This window comes from Cardiocondyla obscurior, linkage group LG04 (assembly GCF_019399895.1).
Source record: "Cardiocondyla obscurior isolate alpha-2009 linkage group LG04, Cobs3.1, whole genome shotgun sequence".
NCBI lineage: Eukaryota > Metazoa > Arthropoda > Insecta > Hymenoptera > Formicidae > Cardiocondyla > Cardiocondyla obscurior.
Window position 1 is genome coordinate 2336154 of NC_091867.1, and position 17701 is coordinate 2353854.

At 40.3% G+C, this 17701-nt stretch overlaps 2 protein-coding genes across 3 annotated transcripts; one reads left to right on the plus strand and one right to left on the minus strand.

The window, feature by feature from the left end:
• Window positions 1-1711: 1711 nt before the first annotated feature.
• Window positions 1712-13336, plus strand: LOC139101966 (T-box-containing protein TBX6L). Of its 2 annotated transcripts, none has more exons than XM_070655514.1 (9): window positions 1712-2213; window positions 2937-2994; window positions 3064-3274; window positions 4147-4653; window positions 4734-4901; window positions 5885-6020; window positions 10210-10501; window positions 12389-12535; window positions 12755-13336. In XM_070655514.1, the coding sequence occupies exons 4-9, from the start codon at window positions 4608-4610 to the stop codon at window positions 13334-13336; spliced, it is 1371 nt and encodes a 456-aa protein (XP_070511615.1). In that variant the 5' UTR covers window positions 1712-2213; window positions 2937-2994; window positions 3064-3274; window positions 4147-4607. The 2 variants fall into 2 exon arrangements, with proteins under 2 accessions (XP_070511615.1, XP_070511616.1); XM_070655515.1 differs by having other exon boundaries at window positions 4800-4901.
• LOC139101969 (phospholipase A1) lies at window positions 11061-17598 on the minus strand. Its single transcript, XM_070655517.1, has 3 exons — window positions 16306-17598; window positions 15874-16150; window positions 11061-15667 (listed from the first exon to the last, which is right to left on the minus strand). The coding sequence occupies exons 1-3, from the start codon at window positions 16625-16627 to the stop codon at window positions 15097-15099; spliced, it is 1170 nt and encodes a 389-aa protein (XP_070511618.1). The 5' UTR covers window positions 16628-17598; the 3' UTR covers window positions 11061-15096.
• Between the last annotated feature and the right edge of the window lie 103 nt (window positions 17599-17701).

A 17701-nucleotide genomic window follows, 5' to 3' on the forward strand; every position in this document is an offset into this window, starting at 1 on the left:
AACGAAGAAATGTAGTCTCTTAAAAAGTATAAATAAAAAATATAATTACAAGACTAATATATAATAAACATTAATTAATAGCAGTTGAAGTTAAATTATATCATCTCTACGCTAATAAATTTGTTATTTATAATATAAATATGAAAAACTTCTACAACAAGAAGTAGTTTGATGGAAATGTTTAACTTGAACACTATTTTAATAATTTACACTTTTCTGTATGTGATGTTTAAACCATTCACTGCGATTAATTGTAAATGGTTATGTTTTTATGAAAAATAACTTTTAACAGAACTTCTTCAAATGTAATTGTAACAGAGCAAGTAATGCCAAGGTACTGAAAAAAAAAGAAAAAAAAAAAACATAACATGGCTTTTCGTTGCAATATTGCGTTGCATATATACATGTGTGTATATTATATACAATAAGAAAATCACTTATATTCCAGATAAGAAGATCAATAAGAATGTCGACATTATTGACCGTCTTGGGAATAAATTTGGATTAGTCTTGTTGCGTGTAGATCTAATCAGCCTGGGTGCTCGATGTAATGCGGCTGAATTAAAAAATCTCTAATCTCCAGCTCGACAGACCAAAGTATTCTCAGAGTAAACTCCAATAGATCATTCTGCATTTATCAATTCTCGTGACGTGCAATCTACTTTTCATCTATGTATCGCCATATCTAAAGAAAAACAAATCTTAAGATTTTGTACTTTTATATGATTTTTAACAATTGCAAATGACGTTTACTTATATGATGCAATTACTAATGACTCCCCGACTGACTGAAAATTCAAGATCACGTTACATTTCGGTAGCGATCCATTCGACGCGAGTAAAACCAGATTAGATAATGTAATCCGACAATTGGAGATAATGCTACACTTTTCGTATTTTCAAGGTATGAGGCATAATCCAGGCACGATTCGGTCGTGCTACAGCTTTTCACGTTGCCCCGGGATTTCTATCTGTAAACGTACTCGGCTCATTAGCTCGATTTGAATCCAGCAAAGTGGAATACATGGACAAGTTATGTCAGTACTAGTAGACGTTAATTGTAGATCTTCTATTTACCAGATTCTTTTAGAAAGATCGATCTTAATAGATTTCTTGCATAAATTTTTCATATGACATTTTCCCAAACAAAAATTTCTGAAAAGTGGTAACTTTCGATTTAGTTCTTCAAAGGCCGACTTTCGATGTTTCTTAAAGAAAATTTCTGAACTGTATCTGCGTGTCTAATTATTAATCCAAATCACATACATATGCTTAACGTATCATTTAATAATATAGATTCTTATATAGACTCCTCTCTCTTTCTTTTTAATATATTTGTTGAAACAAGTATTTAAGAAGAAAATTTAAGAGAAGAAAAACGAAGGAAGAGAGAGATTGTAACAAATAAAGAAATTGCGGTACTAGTGATCTATCGATTACGCGTTGAGCTCAAAGGAATTTTTTTGTTAACACAAATGGTCTTGTTATATTACTTTTTATCTTTTTAACGTAAAAATAATTTTATATGCATTAATTATGTATGTTGCGAATATATGTGATATAAATAGAATGCGCTCAAAATGCCCAGTTTTTATCTCTGTCTTTAGATTAAAAAAAAAAAAGAAAAGAAACAATTGCGATTAATTATAAGGATTTAAAAGAATATTTCTGTGAGTGTAGATAGATAAAACGAAGTTGCATAAACGCCTAGAATTTCAAACATATTTCTTTTACATTGCTTATATTTTATTATTTTGTTCTAATACGTTGTTGCGGAGAGCTTCCTTATTTCAAATATAAAGAATTTATGTGCTATATATCAACAACGAATGCTCACTTATCCTTCGAAAACGGATACGCGATATACTATGCAACATTTGCACGATTGTAAGAGAAATTTCCTTGAAATCGCAGATCGACGGTATCGCGCGCCGCGAGCGGAAGTACAGCCCCCGGCGTCGAGATGTCGTACGGCGAATCCGGCGAAATCTCGCGGCGGCCCGCGCCGCGGCCGCTCGAAAGGAAGAAAGAAGAAAGAGAAGAAAGAAAGAACGAGCATCTGAGGATACAGGAATGAGGCCCGCAGCGCAGCTGCACGTCGTGCAGTTCCGCCGTCGTACTTCAAAGCATCGCCGTCGCCCACGCGCGAAAACTCTCGCTTTGCTGCGCCCGGAAGCGACGCTTTATGTCCCCTGCGTGATCTCTCGCAAAAGGTATTAACGAAGCCCTTTCTCGCCTTGGAGATTTCCGCCGCAACACGCGCACGTTCGGTCCCCGCGAGCCGCGCTCGTGACGAGATTTACGATTTCGAAGGTGCATTACTTCGAGGTTAAGATTAGATTAACCATCGAAGGGCACATTTTTCGGCCCTTCGCCTCCCTACCTTCCCTCCCGGTTAATAATTGGATTCTTATTTATTTTTTTTTTTCATTTTTTTTTTGTTTGTTCTTTTCTTTTCGTCTCTTAGCTGGAGATATTCACTTTTGTTTCTTTCACGTTGAACCCGATTGGTAAAGATATATCGAGTTACCTGAACTTACGTACATACATTTGCATTTGTATTCCTATCGGTAGAATTTTAGGTAGCGTAAATTATTTTTATCTTTGGCCATTGTTGTGGAACTTTGTATTAAACTGTAACTGAGAAACAATGGCTTCCACGTGTATACGCGCTTATCTCGCTGCAGCTCTTGCACGGGAGCACAATGACACGTTTAACATCTGATTTGTCCTGAAAAAATAAAGTAACCCTCGTGAACATATGACAACTCGGCGATACGCTTTATTTGTTCAGTATATGTTTTGTCCCGGCGTAAGAGACGCGATAGGATTGACACGCGGGGACCGAATTACAGCGGAACTTGCGATTGAGTTTGTCGACAGAACCGTCGTTTTATCGTTTTACTTGAGGATCTATCTTTATTCTAATCTTGTAGCGGTACGTGCAGCTGTTCCCCTTACGTTGAAAGTATGTTCTGACCGAGAACAGAAATGGTAAGTTTTATGTTAAGAAATTACATAGGCGAATAATATTTAATTGACCCTCTTCTTTTTCTTTTGTAGGAAAAATCGACGTGCCGAGTGATTAGACAGAACTTCCGGTCTCTGTGTACAAATATGAAATGGCACACCCTTAAACGAGGCTTCAGTCGCCACGGGGGCGAGTATGCGCTTCTTCTTGCCTGTTTACACTTCAAATCCCAACCGGCTTGCACAGTTGGTGCGAGAGAGCGTTTCTACAAGTGCCAGTGGAATTGCCACTGGTCTCATATACGTAAGAGAAACATCCTGAGCGTCCAGATATTTTAGTAAAATAAATGTAGGGTAAGTCTAGATGGAACCTCGAACAAAGACCTTTAATTATAATGACCATTTAGAGACGCTTTCAATTTTTCAAAATTCTTTTTATCTAAATTTATTACCTTTTTGTCATTTTCGACATTTTTTCTTTTATGTTCAGTTTCTTTTTTGTCTTTTTCTATTCATTTACTATTTAATGACTTGAACTCAATTTAGAAGTATTCAGAGAATAGAGCAGATTTTATAGAATGTATCAGCAAGCCTTCTTTTAGTTTCAAAGTTTTTTATATAATTTGAATAGAGTAATGAACTACTTGTTTTTTAAGTGTCTGCATTTGTATAGAATATATATACATATGCAGATATGAGAACATTTATGAAGTATATTCATTAAATTATTTTAACCTTCCCCCCTCGTTGTCTTGAGAGCAAACCGTTTACGTTCGTCTGTCCGTCTGCCGGATTCTGTAATTTGTGGTGACAATTCCGTGTTCTGTCTCATGTACAATGGTCATAACAAGGCTCTCGGGAACACGCGATATAAATCCGTGCTGGGTCGGTGTCTTAGTGGAAACGATGATTGCGATCTCGACACAGTCATCATTTGATACACTTGTCAATTTTTCGCGACGGCCTGCGCGGAATTAACGCCTGCTGATGGAGTCAGGTTCTATTCTGTACCATATTACTTTATATTAGACAGAAAATTAAATAATATGTTTTTATACGCATACAATATGTTTACAAAAACATATATAAGAAATATAAAATATATATAAATATAAATATAAAATATAAATATAAAATGTATAAATATTTCTGAACTTGAGCGTTTTTCTCTTTCAGTAAATTATTATAAAATCTGAAAATTCAAGCTGGACGTTAAAAATAAGAGGAGGGATGAGAGGGGATGATCTGTAAGTAGTTGAATCTTTAGCGACCACTCGGAATGAAATATAGGAAATGCAATTTGCCTGACGCATCACACTTTTCTAATTTCTTTTTTCTTTTTTTTTTTTTTTTTTTACAGCGTTACGTTTGTCACTTGAAGGGCGACCTATGGTGTTACACGCATCTTTATCGCGTTCTCGTCTTAAGGTCTCTCTCCCACTAGCCCTCGGCATTTTAAAACTGCAGCCAATCGAGTTCGCGTAGGCGGTGCGAAGAGTCGAGGGCGGTTTCCACCAAGCCAACGAGCGTGCGAGACTCAACGAAATAGCCTTGTATCCACGCTGGTGGATTGCTTCCGATCCTGTGCCTTTGGTAGCAGTACTAGCAGTTAGTCACTTCAGTAACCCTACGGCTGCATGCAACGCAGAACCAGCGCCAGTGAGAATTGCCATCGATTCCGTGGTAAGAGTCAGACATGCGATCAGTAGTCAACTAAACTCTACCTTGCAACGGCATGTTGTGACTTCAACGTTCATCCTCAGCGTTTCTATTACATCGGCGATCAACGGACGAACAAAAAAAAAATCGATCAAAAATGTTTCTTCAAGATCCGAGGAGCACTCTGGTAGAGCTGAACGTGCCGCGGCTACAGCAACTGGTACCGCCGCTGCATCTCGCGCGATCATCAATCGCTCTCCACTGCGGATTAGGTATGTACAAATTACTCAGTTAATATCCGACGACTTGCGGATCGGCTAAAGTAACGAAGGTAATCACAGTGAAAGGCATTTGTGTTCACGGTGCGTGATTTTGAATTTTCATTAACAATTAGATAGCGCGCAATACGATATGAATCAAAGACACGGATTCGCGATGGCAAACCGGGTGTGACTTTCTCAGATTTTTTTTTTTTTTTGTCTTTAAATGTTAATAGACGCAGTCTTTGCACTTTCAGAGCAGTTTTGTCATCTTCACGGGTCCCTAATCCGACGATGAAACTATAAATGAAATCGTAATTAACGTGAGAAGTGACTGTTTTGCGGAGAAGAATATAGGCGAGCATCTCGTAGCTTGCACCTCCGTTTGCGGTGCTCTCGGTGGAAAAAGGACGTTCTTAACGAATCGATTTGCGCTGTAATGAGCAGGCCGTGTTCTTCCCGGTCATCTTGTCGATCGTGAAATACTCCGTGTAATACGGGTCATATTGGGTGCGCCTTTGATTATTCCGCGAAAGATGAAAGGCTGCCGATCTCCGGGCAGACGGATCTATTATCTGCCTACCATGGCTTTCGCCTGCGAGGTTTACCGGGGACCACAATTGTATTCATAATGCCACGTGACAAGTGCGGTGGCCGACGTCGTAAAGGATAGCTCTGCCGCCGCATTTTTTGTGTTACCTCACCCACGCCAATTTCTTTGTACTCGCCCTTGGTCGGCGTCGCTTCTTTAAAAGAAGCGCCCGCTGCGCTCTATTGATGACTCGCGTCGCGTAAGAGATTACGGTGACGAATAGTCATCGTTATATTAGGACAGACTCCGAAACTCTCGATCTTTTACTTGTACATCATCGTCGCATCCTATTCTCATCTTTTCTCTTTGTTTTTACGCATAATTATCTATCTTCGTAAAACATCGCGTAGATTCTTTTTTAGATCTAATAATTAATTATTAACATTATACTGTCAATTTGCAGATGATAGAATGAACTCAAACGAATGGCTGTTCCGACCTCCAGTGTTGCCCGGAGTCAACGTGGAGTTATTAAACCGAAGTCTCTGGGAACGGTTTCACGAGCAGAATACAGAAATGATAATCACGAAAACTGGACGGTGAGTGTCTTATATTTGCAAATCACTTCCGGAATGAACAGTGTCCGTCTAAAAAAAAAATGTAAAAGTAATACAATAATTTCTGCGACGCGAAATTGTAAAAATTCTTACTCTCTCCTTTAATAATTACGACCCGCGTAACAAAAGAATCTCGAAATTTAATTAAAATTTAAATTCTCCATTCGTTGACAATCGTAGTTCGGTATATTTAATTAATTAATAATTATAATTCATATCGTAACAACGCTTCTCATGTTTACGGCGGTGGCGCCCGCGCTTTTAATTGAACAAGCAAAACGAGATGCATCCCTCGAGACCTCTTCTTCGTCTTGGCGCCCGTAAGAGGTGCATCGAAGGGCCGCCTTTACGACCACACACCCCCAGTCTGCAACCGCAGGCCGAATTCGGCGCCACGCCGGCACTCTTGAGGACATCGCGTCGCGATATCTTTAGGACAATAGGTTCACGTCGCAGGGATTCTGCAAAAAAAAAAGAAAAAAAAATATCGAGGAGCGTCACTCTTTATCGCGAATTTGCGAAGGTGCCGATAACGCGAAGATAGAGTTAAAAATTCTTAAAAAGCTTTTAACAAAACGATAGATTTTTAAGATGAGAAAGGCGCTTTGTCGTTCTTTTAAACGGAGAATTATTTATCGCTTTAAAAAATATTTTTATGGGAGATGATTCACGTTTTTTCGTACAGCCTGCTTGCGGAGGTCACTTTTTTTTTTATCTTATTATCTACTTACCTGCCCACTGGTTACCTAAATATTCTTTCGGTCTCGTGAGCATTTTGTACAGGTATATTTAGAAAAGTTATTGGAATATTTGATGAAATTACGAGCGAAGATGAAAACGTGCTATTTAATTCTCAACGTGTGATAAGTCTTGTATTTTTTTTTTTTTTAATAGACTTTTTTTTTTAATTTTTTGTATTAAATTTCCGAGCCAATTTTCCTTAGGATCGATTTCACATCTTCAAAGTAAATTCGATTAAAAAAAAAAGAGCTTATTGTTTATCAGAATATCCTTTTTGTTGGTTTGATAATTCTTTATATTTTCGAATCAAAGTTCCCTTATTAATATCACCGGATTAAACAAACCGTTGCATAGTGCCAGAAAGATATCGTGGACTTACATTTGTTTGAGAATTCCTTCCTAAACGTAACGTGAAGATAAATTTTAGTCGATGGTAGCGACAGAGACTGATATCATTTACGTATCCTGAACAATCTACTTCCGAAAATTCTGAACCGTATTCTTTCAGCGATAAGATTGTTCTCCAGCTAGGTAGACAGACAGACTTGGACGTCCCGGAGTGACGACAACGTGATTAGTTTCGCAGGAGGTGTCGCAAAAATATAATGTACCGCAGCGACATTCAGGATTCATTTTTCGGCTCGATCGAGGATCCGTAGGCGTTCTAATAAATTAAACGTGCATTTTTTTTTTTTTTTTTTTTTTTGGATTTCTTAGAAGGCAACTTGCGATGATTTTGACGCGTTATGCGTCATAATAATCAAACGTATGGAAGAATGTCGGAATAACTTCGTTTTACTTTTCGCTGTCCTGTTACCGAATTATTTCTTTTCCGATTTCAGAACGGTAACAGCTACGATAAAAAAATCTTTCGTTGCTTTAAGCAGAGATAATATGCGTGATATCACACATCGGTCTATTGTGTCGTCGTTGCGTGGTCGTTAAAAACCGGAAAAGCGGAAAAAGGGAAAGGAAGAGAGAAATGCATGGTCGCTTTTAAGCGTTTTGTGATTCATCGTAAGCTGCCTCCGTTTGATTGTTCTGAATTGTACACGTACATCTGCGTGATGCTTCAAGATTCGAATTTTTGATAAAAAATTATTCAGTTTTATAAACTGCCTCGGTTTGTTACTTCTCGTTATTTGCATTTACGAAGAATTGCATCTCTTGGACTCGCATTCGGGACAGTCTACACTTCGGTTAAACTACACGTTGAATATCTTATTACGTGACACTTTAGGTGGTCCAGTGTCTCTCCTGGCCGTAGGCTGACCATCGATCGTGCTTTTAACGAGCTGACGGATCGTAAGCGGACGATCAGCGTTCTGGGACGAGAAAAAAAAAAAAAAAAAAGGAAAAAGCCGGGGCACATGTTTATCTTTGCCAAGACGGTCTAGCCGCGACAATAGCGAAGGTGTCTGTCTGTCTGTCTATCTCTTCGTCCCAGCCTCTTCCGGCATCCAGCTCTTTCGTGCGGATTCTAAACCACGTGCTCACCACGTGCTCTTTCTCCCTCCTCTCCTTTCTTTTCTCTCCTCCACCCTCTTTCTTATTTCGTTTCGTACTTTTTCTAATTCGCTCTCGCATAATTTGTATAATCCGTAGTGTGTTTTATTATCTTCACCATCACGTCTCATTGTTCGAATGTGTTTTCTATCGCTTTAAGGTCCCTTTTTTGACTTCCGTGCGACGCTATATTCTTTTTCGCCCTTGGACTACCAGACAATGAATACGATAATAGAGCGAAACGAAAAATGTGTGTAACAGAAGTGACGATCGACAGGTAGTCCTTCGTTAATAACTAGCGTGCGAAAAGGTCCGTTGGAAATAGAAAAAAAAAAAAATATATATGTATAAAAATTATCAAAGAAAATCTTTTTCCCAGAATAAGTGACACGATCTTTTTCAGTTGGTTTCGGTTTTCACAAAATTCTATAGCCGAGCTTTTTCTTTTAAATAACAGCGCTCGCGCTGAGAGAAGCCTCGCGCTTTATTTTTCGATTTTCCTTGAGGGGTCTTTCTTCGAAGCGATTATTTTAAATTGTTAGGCAATTAAAAAATTATAAATTATGTATGAATAATGAATATCGTATAAAACTTTGCTGCAAATTAATATTTACATATTTAAATAATAAATTCAAGAAAAATGCGAGAAATCAAGAAAAAAAAAAAAGGTTTAATAACAATTTTAATTAAATACGATTTTCGTTATTATCTCGAAAATGTGTGCGTACACAGCTTGTTTTTATTACATGATCGAGGGACATGTCGAACAGACGCGCGTCTTCTTGCGTGGAGATGGCCCACGCGACTTTCGAGTGGTTCTACATTGCCCTGCAATCAACGGGATAAGATTAGGTCCAGAGCTCGTGCCACCGAGACGCGGTGTTATATCACACCACGGCGGACGTTATCTCGTAATTATAAGGGGCTCCTTAAGCCAAATGCGTCTGTCGCAGCGGCACGAGCACTATCTGGGACACCGCAAGTGCTACCCTACCGTTACAAATCGTTCTTCGGGAAATTTGGCCATTTTAAATCGTCATTTTAGTCACGCATAATATCACTGAGCAGCAAAGACTTAAACAAATTAATGGTGGTTCTCGGACTGTAACTCGGTCATTCTGCTAAAACCTTGAAAGTCACGATTGTTATTTAATTCGTGATAACGGGATGGCGTACAAAGCGAGTGGAAAGCGGTCAATTTTTTTCTTTTTATATGTATATATGCATATTGCTCTGAGAGAATGATGAAAAATAATACGCTTTGTCGATTTTAATAATTTAAAATGGCCATGAATTTTTCTCGTACCGAGAAGTTTCGTCGAAAGCCTCAGCTTTCTTTTTACCTACTAACATTGACAATGAGGCACACTGAAGCCAGCGTAGACCGGGCGTGTGAAGGAGATCCTTTGTCAATTCGCCGCCATTTCAATGCGAAGTCAAACGCAAGACGTCCGGGAGAAAAACCGCAATTAGGCAGGCAAACGGCGGCGGCTCGATTTGACTTTTCGTAGAAATATTTGCGCAGCCAGGAAAAACTAGTTGACGAGGGTGAAATGCTCCGAGTCCTGGTAACAGGAGCGGAACTTAACGCGGCGTCGTCTTCATAACGAGACGCCTGCCCGTCGCCGGCACGTTAATGACTAACGAAGCCCTCGAGGACCTTTGTTCTTTCCAGAATGGCGTGCGAATTACTACCTGCACGAAGCGAGAACCTTCTTAACGTTAGAAGAGGCCACGGAGTGAAAGTTATCTATAAAACAGGCCTATCTTTGTGCCACGTCATCATTGGGGGGATAATTTATTATTATTTTAAATAAGAGCATCATCAGATATCTTAACAACGCACGGCGAATAATATTAAAAAAGAAAAGGAAATGATAAAGGAAATTATTGATATCAAAAGCTTCTGTTTCATCTTTTACAGGCGCATGTTCCCGTCCGTCCATGTAAACGTGAGCGGTTTGCGAAAGCGCGAATCTTATTACGTTCTCTTGGAGATAGCACCGGCTTCCGATCGTCGACATAAATACTGCGGCTACGAAAACGGAAGCAAGATGGGTTGGAGCATCGCGGGACCAGCGGAGCCGCAGCATCCCTTCAACCGTAGGATTTACATGCATCCCGAAAGCCCGGCGATGGGACACCACTGGATGGACAATTCGATCAACTTCCACAAGTTGAAGATCACGAACAACATGAACGACAAAAATAATAACGTAAGTGAATGCGAAATAACAAAAAGAACTATTAATTTAAGTTATATTCTACGTACGATAAAGGTTGGAGAAAAGAAACGCGTACTTCGAGCAAAGAATAAGGCAATTTCTGATTGTTAGAGAAAACTTAAATGAATGGAATTGTTCAATTTAGTGGGCGCAGCCCATTTATCTGGCTCGACGATGTTTTGACATCCTTAAAAAACATTTTCAAAGATCGTTATTCCCTTTTCTATTCCTATCTCTCTGGCCTACCTCCCCCGGTCTCGCATTACGTATTGTCTTTCATTTGTACCGCTACACCGCATCCAACTCTTTTTCTTTTTTTTTTTTCAGTATTATGAATTACCAACTCATACAAAAATGAATCATTTCAAATCGTCGAATAAGATACTTTTCTTCTCTTGCAATATGCTTTGTTTCTTTTTTTTTTTGTTTTTATTGTTTCTTTTCTCTTTCATTCTTTATCTTTAACCGACAACGATAGCAGATAATACATAGAAAAGGTTGTGACGAAGCGAAGTACATTAGATTATAAAGAAATTATCAGGAGATACGCTTATTTCTTTCTTTTTTTTTTTTCTTTTTTTTTTCTTTTTTTTCTAATCTGCATTTATGATAGTTCAACTGTTCTCCCACAAAATTCGCCCAAAGGCAGAAGCGTCTTGCGGTCGAAGATTAGAGAACTTCTGAGGAGAGAAAAGATCCTGGCACTGGTCGACGGTGCATTTTCCGGCGGAGACTTAAGCTACTCAAGACGGTGCGGCACGTCGACCGGCGTCTATGGGAGATTAGCACGCTCCACGATACCCTGTAATCGATATACCCTCGCTTTCCTGTTGGGCCCGAACGAGAGCGGATTTGTTTACGGCCGACAGGGCTCCTAGCTGCCACCGTCGCCGTTGGTGTTAAAAATGCCGTTTTACGGTTCTCCTCTGCCTTTGTTGACGGCAAGAGGGACGCAGAAGAGCTCGGCGGCACTTTTGCCCCTCGTTATTGCCCATTTCAGCCGATTCGTGCATGAAAAACTTTACGTTAATCTAAAGGATTAGCGGCTGGACGGCGGCGTCAAACAAAAAATTCGCTTTGTCGCACGTTTATCTTAATTTCGTCACCTTTCCCTTTAATCACGAAACGGGATCTGATCTAATCTAAAAAAAAAAAAATAAAAATATCTAAACTTTCTATTTTATTCAAAAAATCATTATCTTATTATTTCTTTCAATGTAAACTTCTTAATTAAAATAGTATTATATTAAATAAAGGATCTAGTTTGCACTGAGAATTTTTTTAACATTTAACGTGCTTAATAATTACAGATTTAATAACATTTGTTGGAAAATGATTTGTTACGAAACGACGTATGTATTAAAAATCATGTTTTAGCTGTGTAAAAAAAAAAAAAAAGTTAAACAGCAGTAACGACTACCAGATTGCGTATTGAAGTGCATCTTGCTCTAGATTCATACGAGAGATTCTCCGCGGAGACATGTGATTCCGAGAAGGTTGCAGGGCTTAGTCTGGTTTTCGGGAATCGCGTCTGTGTCTACCGTCGGCCTCTTTAGTGAGGCGCCAACTTATCTCGAAAAAGCGGCGCCCCTTTTACCCGGTTCCTCAAACTAATTACGAATTTAATAAAATTCCCGGCGCTCTGTGGCTCTCTTCCGCCCCCATTCGCGACTAACAGAAAGGGCCTCTTCTTTCATATTACTCCTTTACCCTTTCGGGATCATTTTTCGCGATACAGATAGCGACGATACTTTTTTTTCCACATTTAACATTCGATAAAAATAAAATATTAATGCGTATTTTTAAAATATAGCTCAATTAAAAATCTTTTAAATGTTATTTGCTAAATTAAATTAATTACGAAAATTTATATTACAGGTGGTATTAACGTCGATGCACAAGTACGTTCCTAAAATCTGGATCATTCAATGCTCCAGTGCGAAGAACTACAGCGAACTCTTTTCTTATCCGGCTGCGTCGTTCGCTTTTCCGGAAACCGAGTTCATCGCAGTAACGGCGTACCAAGTACGTATAGAAAAAATTTTAAAGTATAAAGTCAGATCAATATTTTTCATTATTTCAATATTATTTATATTTTAATTATTGTAACTTTTTACGGTCTTATATCGCACGTATGCAAACTAAAATACTGCAACAGCCTGTCGCATGGATCCTTTCTCAAACAGAAACCTGTTTATGAATATAAAACATTTATTAACAAAAACGTCTGCGTTATTTTTTCAGAACGAGAATATCACGAAGTTAAAGATCGACAACAATCCATTCGCGAAGGGTTTTCGCGAGACGGGTCAGTCGCGGTTCAAGCGCAAGTATCATCAGATTTCGCCGGATTCCAGCCGCGACGAAAGGAGCAACGTCTCGTTCTCTGATTCAGAATCGAATCAGGTCGTGAGTGAAAGGGGTAACTCGTCCAACGAAAGGGACAGCGTTACGAGCTCGGGGGACAGTGTTACGAGCTCAGGGGGCAGTATCGCGAGCAACTCGGAGAGCACAAGGCAACAGAAGAGGCTCGTAGTGGAGGAGAGTAATTCAGAGGACATTCAAGACGACGCTGTACCAGACGATCCGAAATCACCGGCAGAGACCGGAGACGAACACAGGGTGCCTCTTCACAGACCTTGGTTAAACTTGCCGCCCGAGCAAGTGACACCGTCCGATATTTCACGTCATTCGCATTCTTTGTCGCAACCTTTACTACCCCCGTATTATAACTATATGTATTCGCAGTACGTGGCGTCGCAAAACTACATGAGACTTCGCGACTATCCGTTCCAGAATTATTACCGGCCTTTATGGTGGCTGTGACACATGCGGGCACACGCTGTCTTGTTTTTCGCGGTTTTATTACAACGTTTTATGACGGGGACGCGCGATTAAGACTGAAAGTTTTGTACATTTTTATGTTACATATATGTATATATATTGTTCAAGTGTATTAATTTAAAAGAAGAAATATTTTTAGATCTTTAAAATAGTTTAATGAAAAAATCAATAAAACAGGTTAACAATTATATCATATGTATGTGATATAAAATTCATGATGTATGTATAAAATAAAAATGGATTTTATGAAATTTGAACTGAATTAAGACGTAGCTATTTTAAAGATTTAAAAATATTTTTGTATGATTATACCAAAGATTTTAGCACAAATAAATTTTATACTTTACTAATGATTGTAATAATATATGTTGAAACTCATTTTTTAATTTTGTAAGATTATCTAGTGGCTCCGTGATAAAATGTAATACGAGTTTGTAACGATAAACCATTTTTCGTTTAGTTACACATGTTAATATATTATGTGATAAAAACAATGATAGACATTCGTAATATTTTTCACATTTCTCGTCACGTTTATCTTGACAATCGTACTTATGAAATGTTCATTTATATGATAACATTAAATTAATTAAATAATAACGACAACGTGTTAAATTATAGAATAACATAGACATAATTTATTGTTACTTTTACGCGCGCCGATTGGGTTTTGCGAATTTTTTTTTTTTCCGCAATTTTACTCAATTATCATCTTACTGTCCGTCGTGCGTTTTATGAAATACCATGGCCCTTTTAACGCCCGCTTTGTTTTACTTTTATTCAGGCGATCTCTTTACATTTTTTGTCACGTTATTAGCTTCTGTCTTTTAAGATACAATAAGCTCCTCCTTCCCTCTCGTGCCGGGAGACGACCTCCCGCGCCTGTCGCGCCGTTCTTGAAGCACGCTATCTGCGGCACGACAAGAGTGCAAGATGTCGGGTAGTGTGTCGCGCCTGTTTGTCGCCTATTCCACCGACCACGGATCCTCGAGACGTTTCTTTTATGGACCAGCGGGGCGCCGAGACAAGGCTACTTGACGTATCGAGACAAGGCTATCGTCTCGATTGACCGAAGGCCCAAAATCACTTCGAGTGATACTTGAACGAAGTGCCGGGAATTAGGGCTTTTTACAGAAAAACTGCTAGATGAAACGGGAAGACGTAGCTCCGAGTGTTGATAAAAAAAAAAAGGGCTCTAATTGTTGGAAAAATTGCCAAAGAAATAATTAAGATATTAATAAGTGTCGATTTAATAATAATAGATATTTAAAAATATTCATTATTAACATCCGGTTCTCAGTAATTAAACTCTTCTTATTTTTAATTAAGTAATTTTGTTAAATTCATCACCGAGCAACTTATTTATTAATTTATTAATTTTATTCTGAAGTATTTTTTTTTTCTTTCCTCGATCTTTTTATTACGCTATTTAATATTGCTTTCCGATCGATCGCTTATTATTGCATCGAGAATATGTTCGCCGGCTCACTTAGTGGAACGCGTAACGGTACAGATCGCCGGGTGTATTACAAATACACTGGGATTTTTCCGAACGCACCGCGCTGCGAATACATAATCAGCCCCGCATTCCCAGATCAGCCTGCGTCTCTTTCCTAATGCGCGAAGTCTTTCAAGCATACGCGAATTATGTAAAACCGGCATTTCTCAAACCACAGAATTAAGATGAATTCTTTTCTTCCTGCTGAAACTTAAAACAAAAAAAAAAAATTCGATAAATTCTTTTACGTGTACCGGAGTCGCGTTAGATCGAGCTCGAAGAGAGAGCGCCTCGCCGATTTAAGGTCTTTCGTAGAGTTGTACTTTACGTCGTTCTCTTCTATCTCCTCGTTACTCGGTACCTCTGGGATGCAGCACCTCTCGTCGCCGTGGCCGTTCCAGTACCTAGGACAGTACGGAGGGTCGGGGTTGTTGAAACAGAAGGAACCTCTGGCACTGGTCGGAGTGTGTTGGCCCAATATCATATACTCGCCCGCTCTGGCGGCGATTCTGGGTCCGGATGGGCATCTCCTGGAGCAAGACTCCGCGATCAGGCTTGCTCCACCGTCGTCCACGCTCTGCGCCATGAAGCAAACCACCCATACGTGGCTGCACAACTGGTACATCTCCCGATCCGCGCAAAAGGGCTGCACTTTGCCGCCGTTCACGCAAAAGTCGACGTGGCCGACCCGACCGACCTCGCCGTAGTACCCGGCATTGGTGTGCATCACCTCGACGAAGTCGGCATCACCGGCGTCCAGACGGTTCACCAGACCAGGTCGTACAAGCGGACGCGCGGGGTCGAGACCGATTATCCTGCGGAAACACGCCCCGGGAAATTAAACGCGTCACATCTGCCCGTGCCGAATTTTTTAATACATCCCACCGCAACATAAGAAATTAATTGATTTTTCTAACAATCACGATAAGTAGAATTTTTTTTTTTTTTTTTTTTTTTTTTAAATGTTATTTAACCGAACGTTGAGACTGACGATTTAATGTGAAATTATGTATCTATTTACTTGTGCATTCTGAAGAGGAGATAATTAGCCATAATCCCGCAAACGTGAGCGCCCAAGGAATGCCCGACGCAGGTGGTCCTGGCTATTGGCAGGCCGAGATTTCTCAAAGTTGTTAAAGTGCCGGCGAGACATCTCGCTACCGGTCGGATGTTCGCCACCGCGGCCGGGTAACACGGTCGCTCGCATAACGCACCCCAATCGACCAAGAATACATTGTAGCTGCCGTTCCTCAGGTAAGCGTCGCGCAGAATTGCAATCGGCAACTTGTCGTCGCCACCTGGGATACATGAGGATATTTTACTTTTAATTCATCTCTGCATACAAATTTAATCTGCGCAACGCTTGATAATAAAAAAACAATTAAACTCCGCGCCTTGAACGGTTTAATCGAATGAGTGTCCTGAAATTTCAGAGACTCGAGAGATTTCTCACCCGCGTATCCGTGAATCAGGATCGCGTTGTCCTTGGTGGGCTCGTAGTCCTGTCGCAGCCAGTCGGACTGCTCCAGAGGGTCCAGCAGCCGTCGGGGCCGGCCCGGCGTGTAAAGATACACGTGCACATCCGGATCCGGGCACACGTCACGGTCGTTTCCGCGCCTCCACACGCAGTCGTCCTTATTGTACTCAGCCGCGGCGCCGCTCTCGATCGCGTCCCGTATCGGTCCTTCCCGCTTCGTTTCTCGCCACGCGATTATGTGGCCGTGAGCCCAGGTCACCAGGACCAACGCCGCGAGAACTGTCGACGACACGCGCATTACTCGGCCGCCCGGGATCGTCGTCTCGATTGCCGGCGTGTGGAGGTAACTGAGCGACGCGGTCTTCCCGCGAGCGATTTTGTCGCCGAATCGTTCGCCACCCGGGGGACCACTTTGGTCCCCCGTTCCTCCCTCTCCCGAAAGCCTTATCTTTCCCACCTTTGTAGTTCGCGAGCATTGTGGCCAAGGGGGATCGTCTCTTCGTGAATGAACGTTATTACCTGGACGTCTTCTCGCCGGCGAGCGCGTATCCGCGCGAGAAAGATCTTTCGGATCGAATACAATTTCAATGTTTCCTGGTCGAAAAACGCTATGCGATGGAATCTTTAACAGACACTCGACATGTGTAAAAAAAAAAAAAAAACAGTTCTTTTATTATCAGAGCTGCCGACATGTGCAATGTTGCACGGCGGTTTTCGGATATCATCGCACACTTTTTTTTTTCTTTCTCTGTTCGGAAGGTGAGAACTTTTCTTGTTTACATTTAGTGGAAAGTAGGTCAGACAACCAGATGTGTCTGTAATCGGACGCTTGACCCTGAGATTAATTAATTTCATTGTACAAAAAAAAAATAAAAAAAAGGAAATATTGCGATAGTTCCTCTTTGCACAACTAACTTGGCTTAATATTCAAACTATATATTCATACATTGCCCAGTAATTACCGTTTAAAATTCGTGGCCCTTAATTATATCCAAGACTGAAAACTTATATCTAATGCATAACGTATTCGTGGCGATAAAATCAATCAAGTTCGCGCCAAGGTAAAAATAATTCAAAGGCACACAAGACGTGTTTCTCTATCGGAAATTCCACCGCCGGCACGTATTGTAACAACTATGTAGGTGCGTAAAGCATTAAACACGTTGAGTGAAAGTCTCCCGAAAAGTTAAATTCGAATGCAACTCGAATGTCCTGTTTTCGAGGCATGTTTTTTTCCATTCGAAAGCAGAACGACGTATTTACGCGTCTCTATTCCCTGATTTTAAGCGCGCGACGTCCGCGAGAGATTCGCTCGGAAGAGCCGCCTGAGGTATCACCTTAACGCATATATGCTCTAAGGGTATCGCCCGCG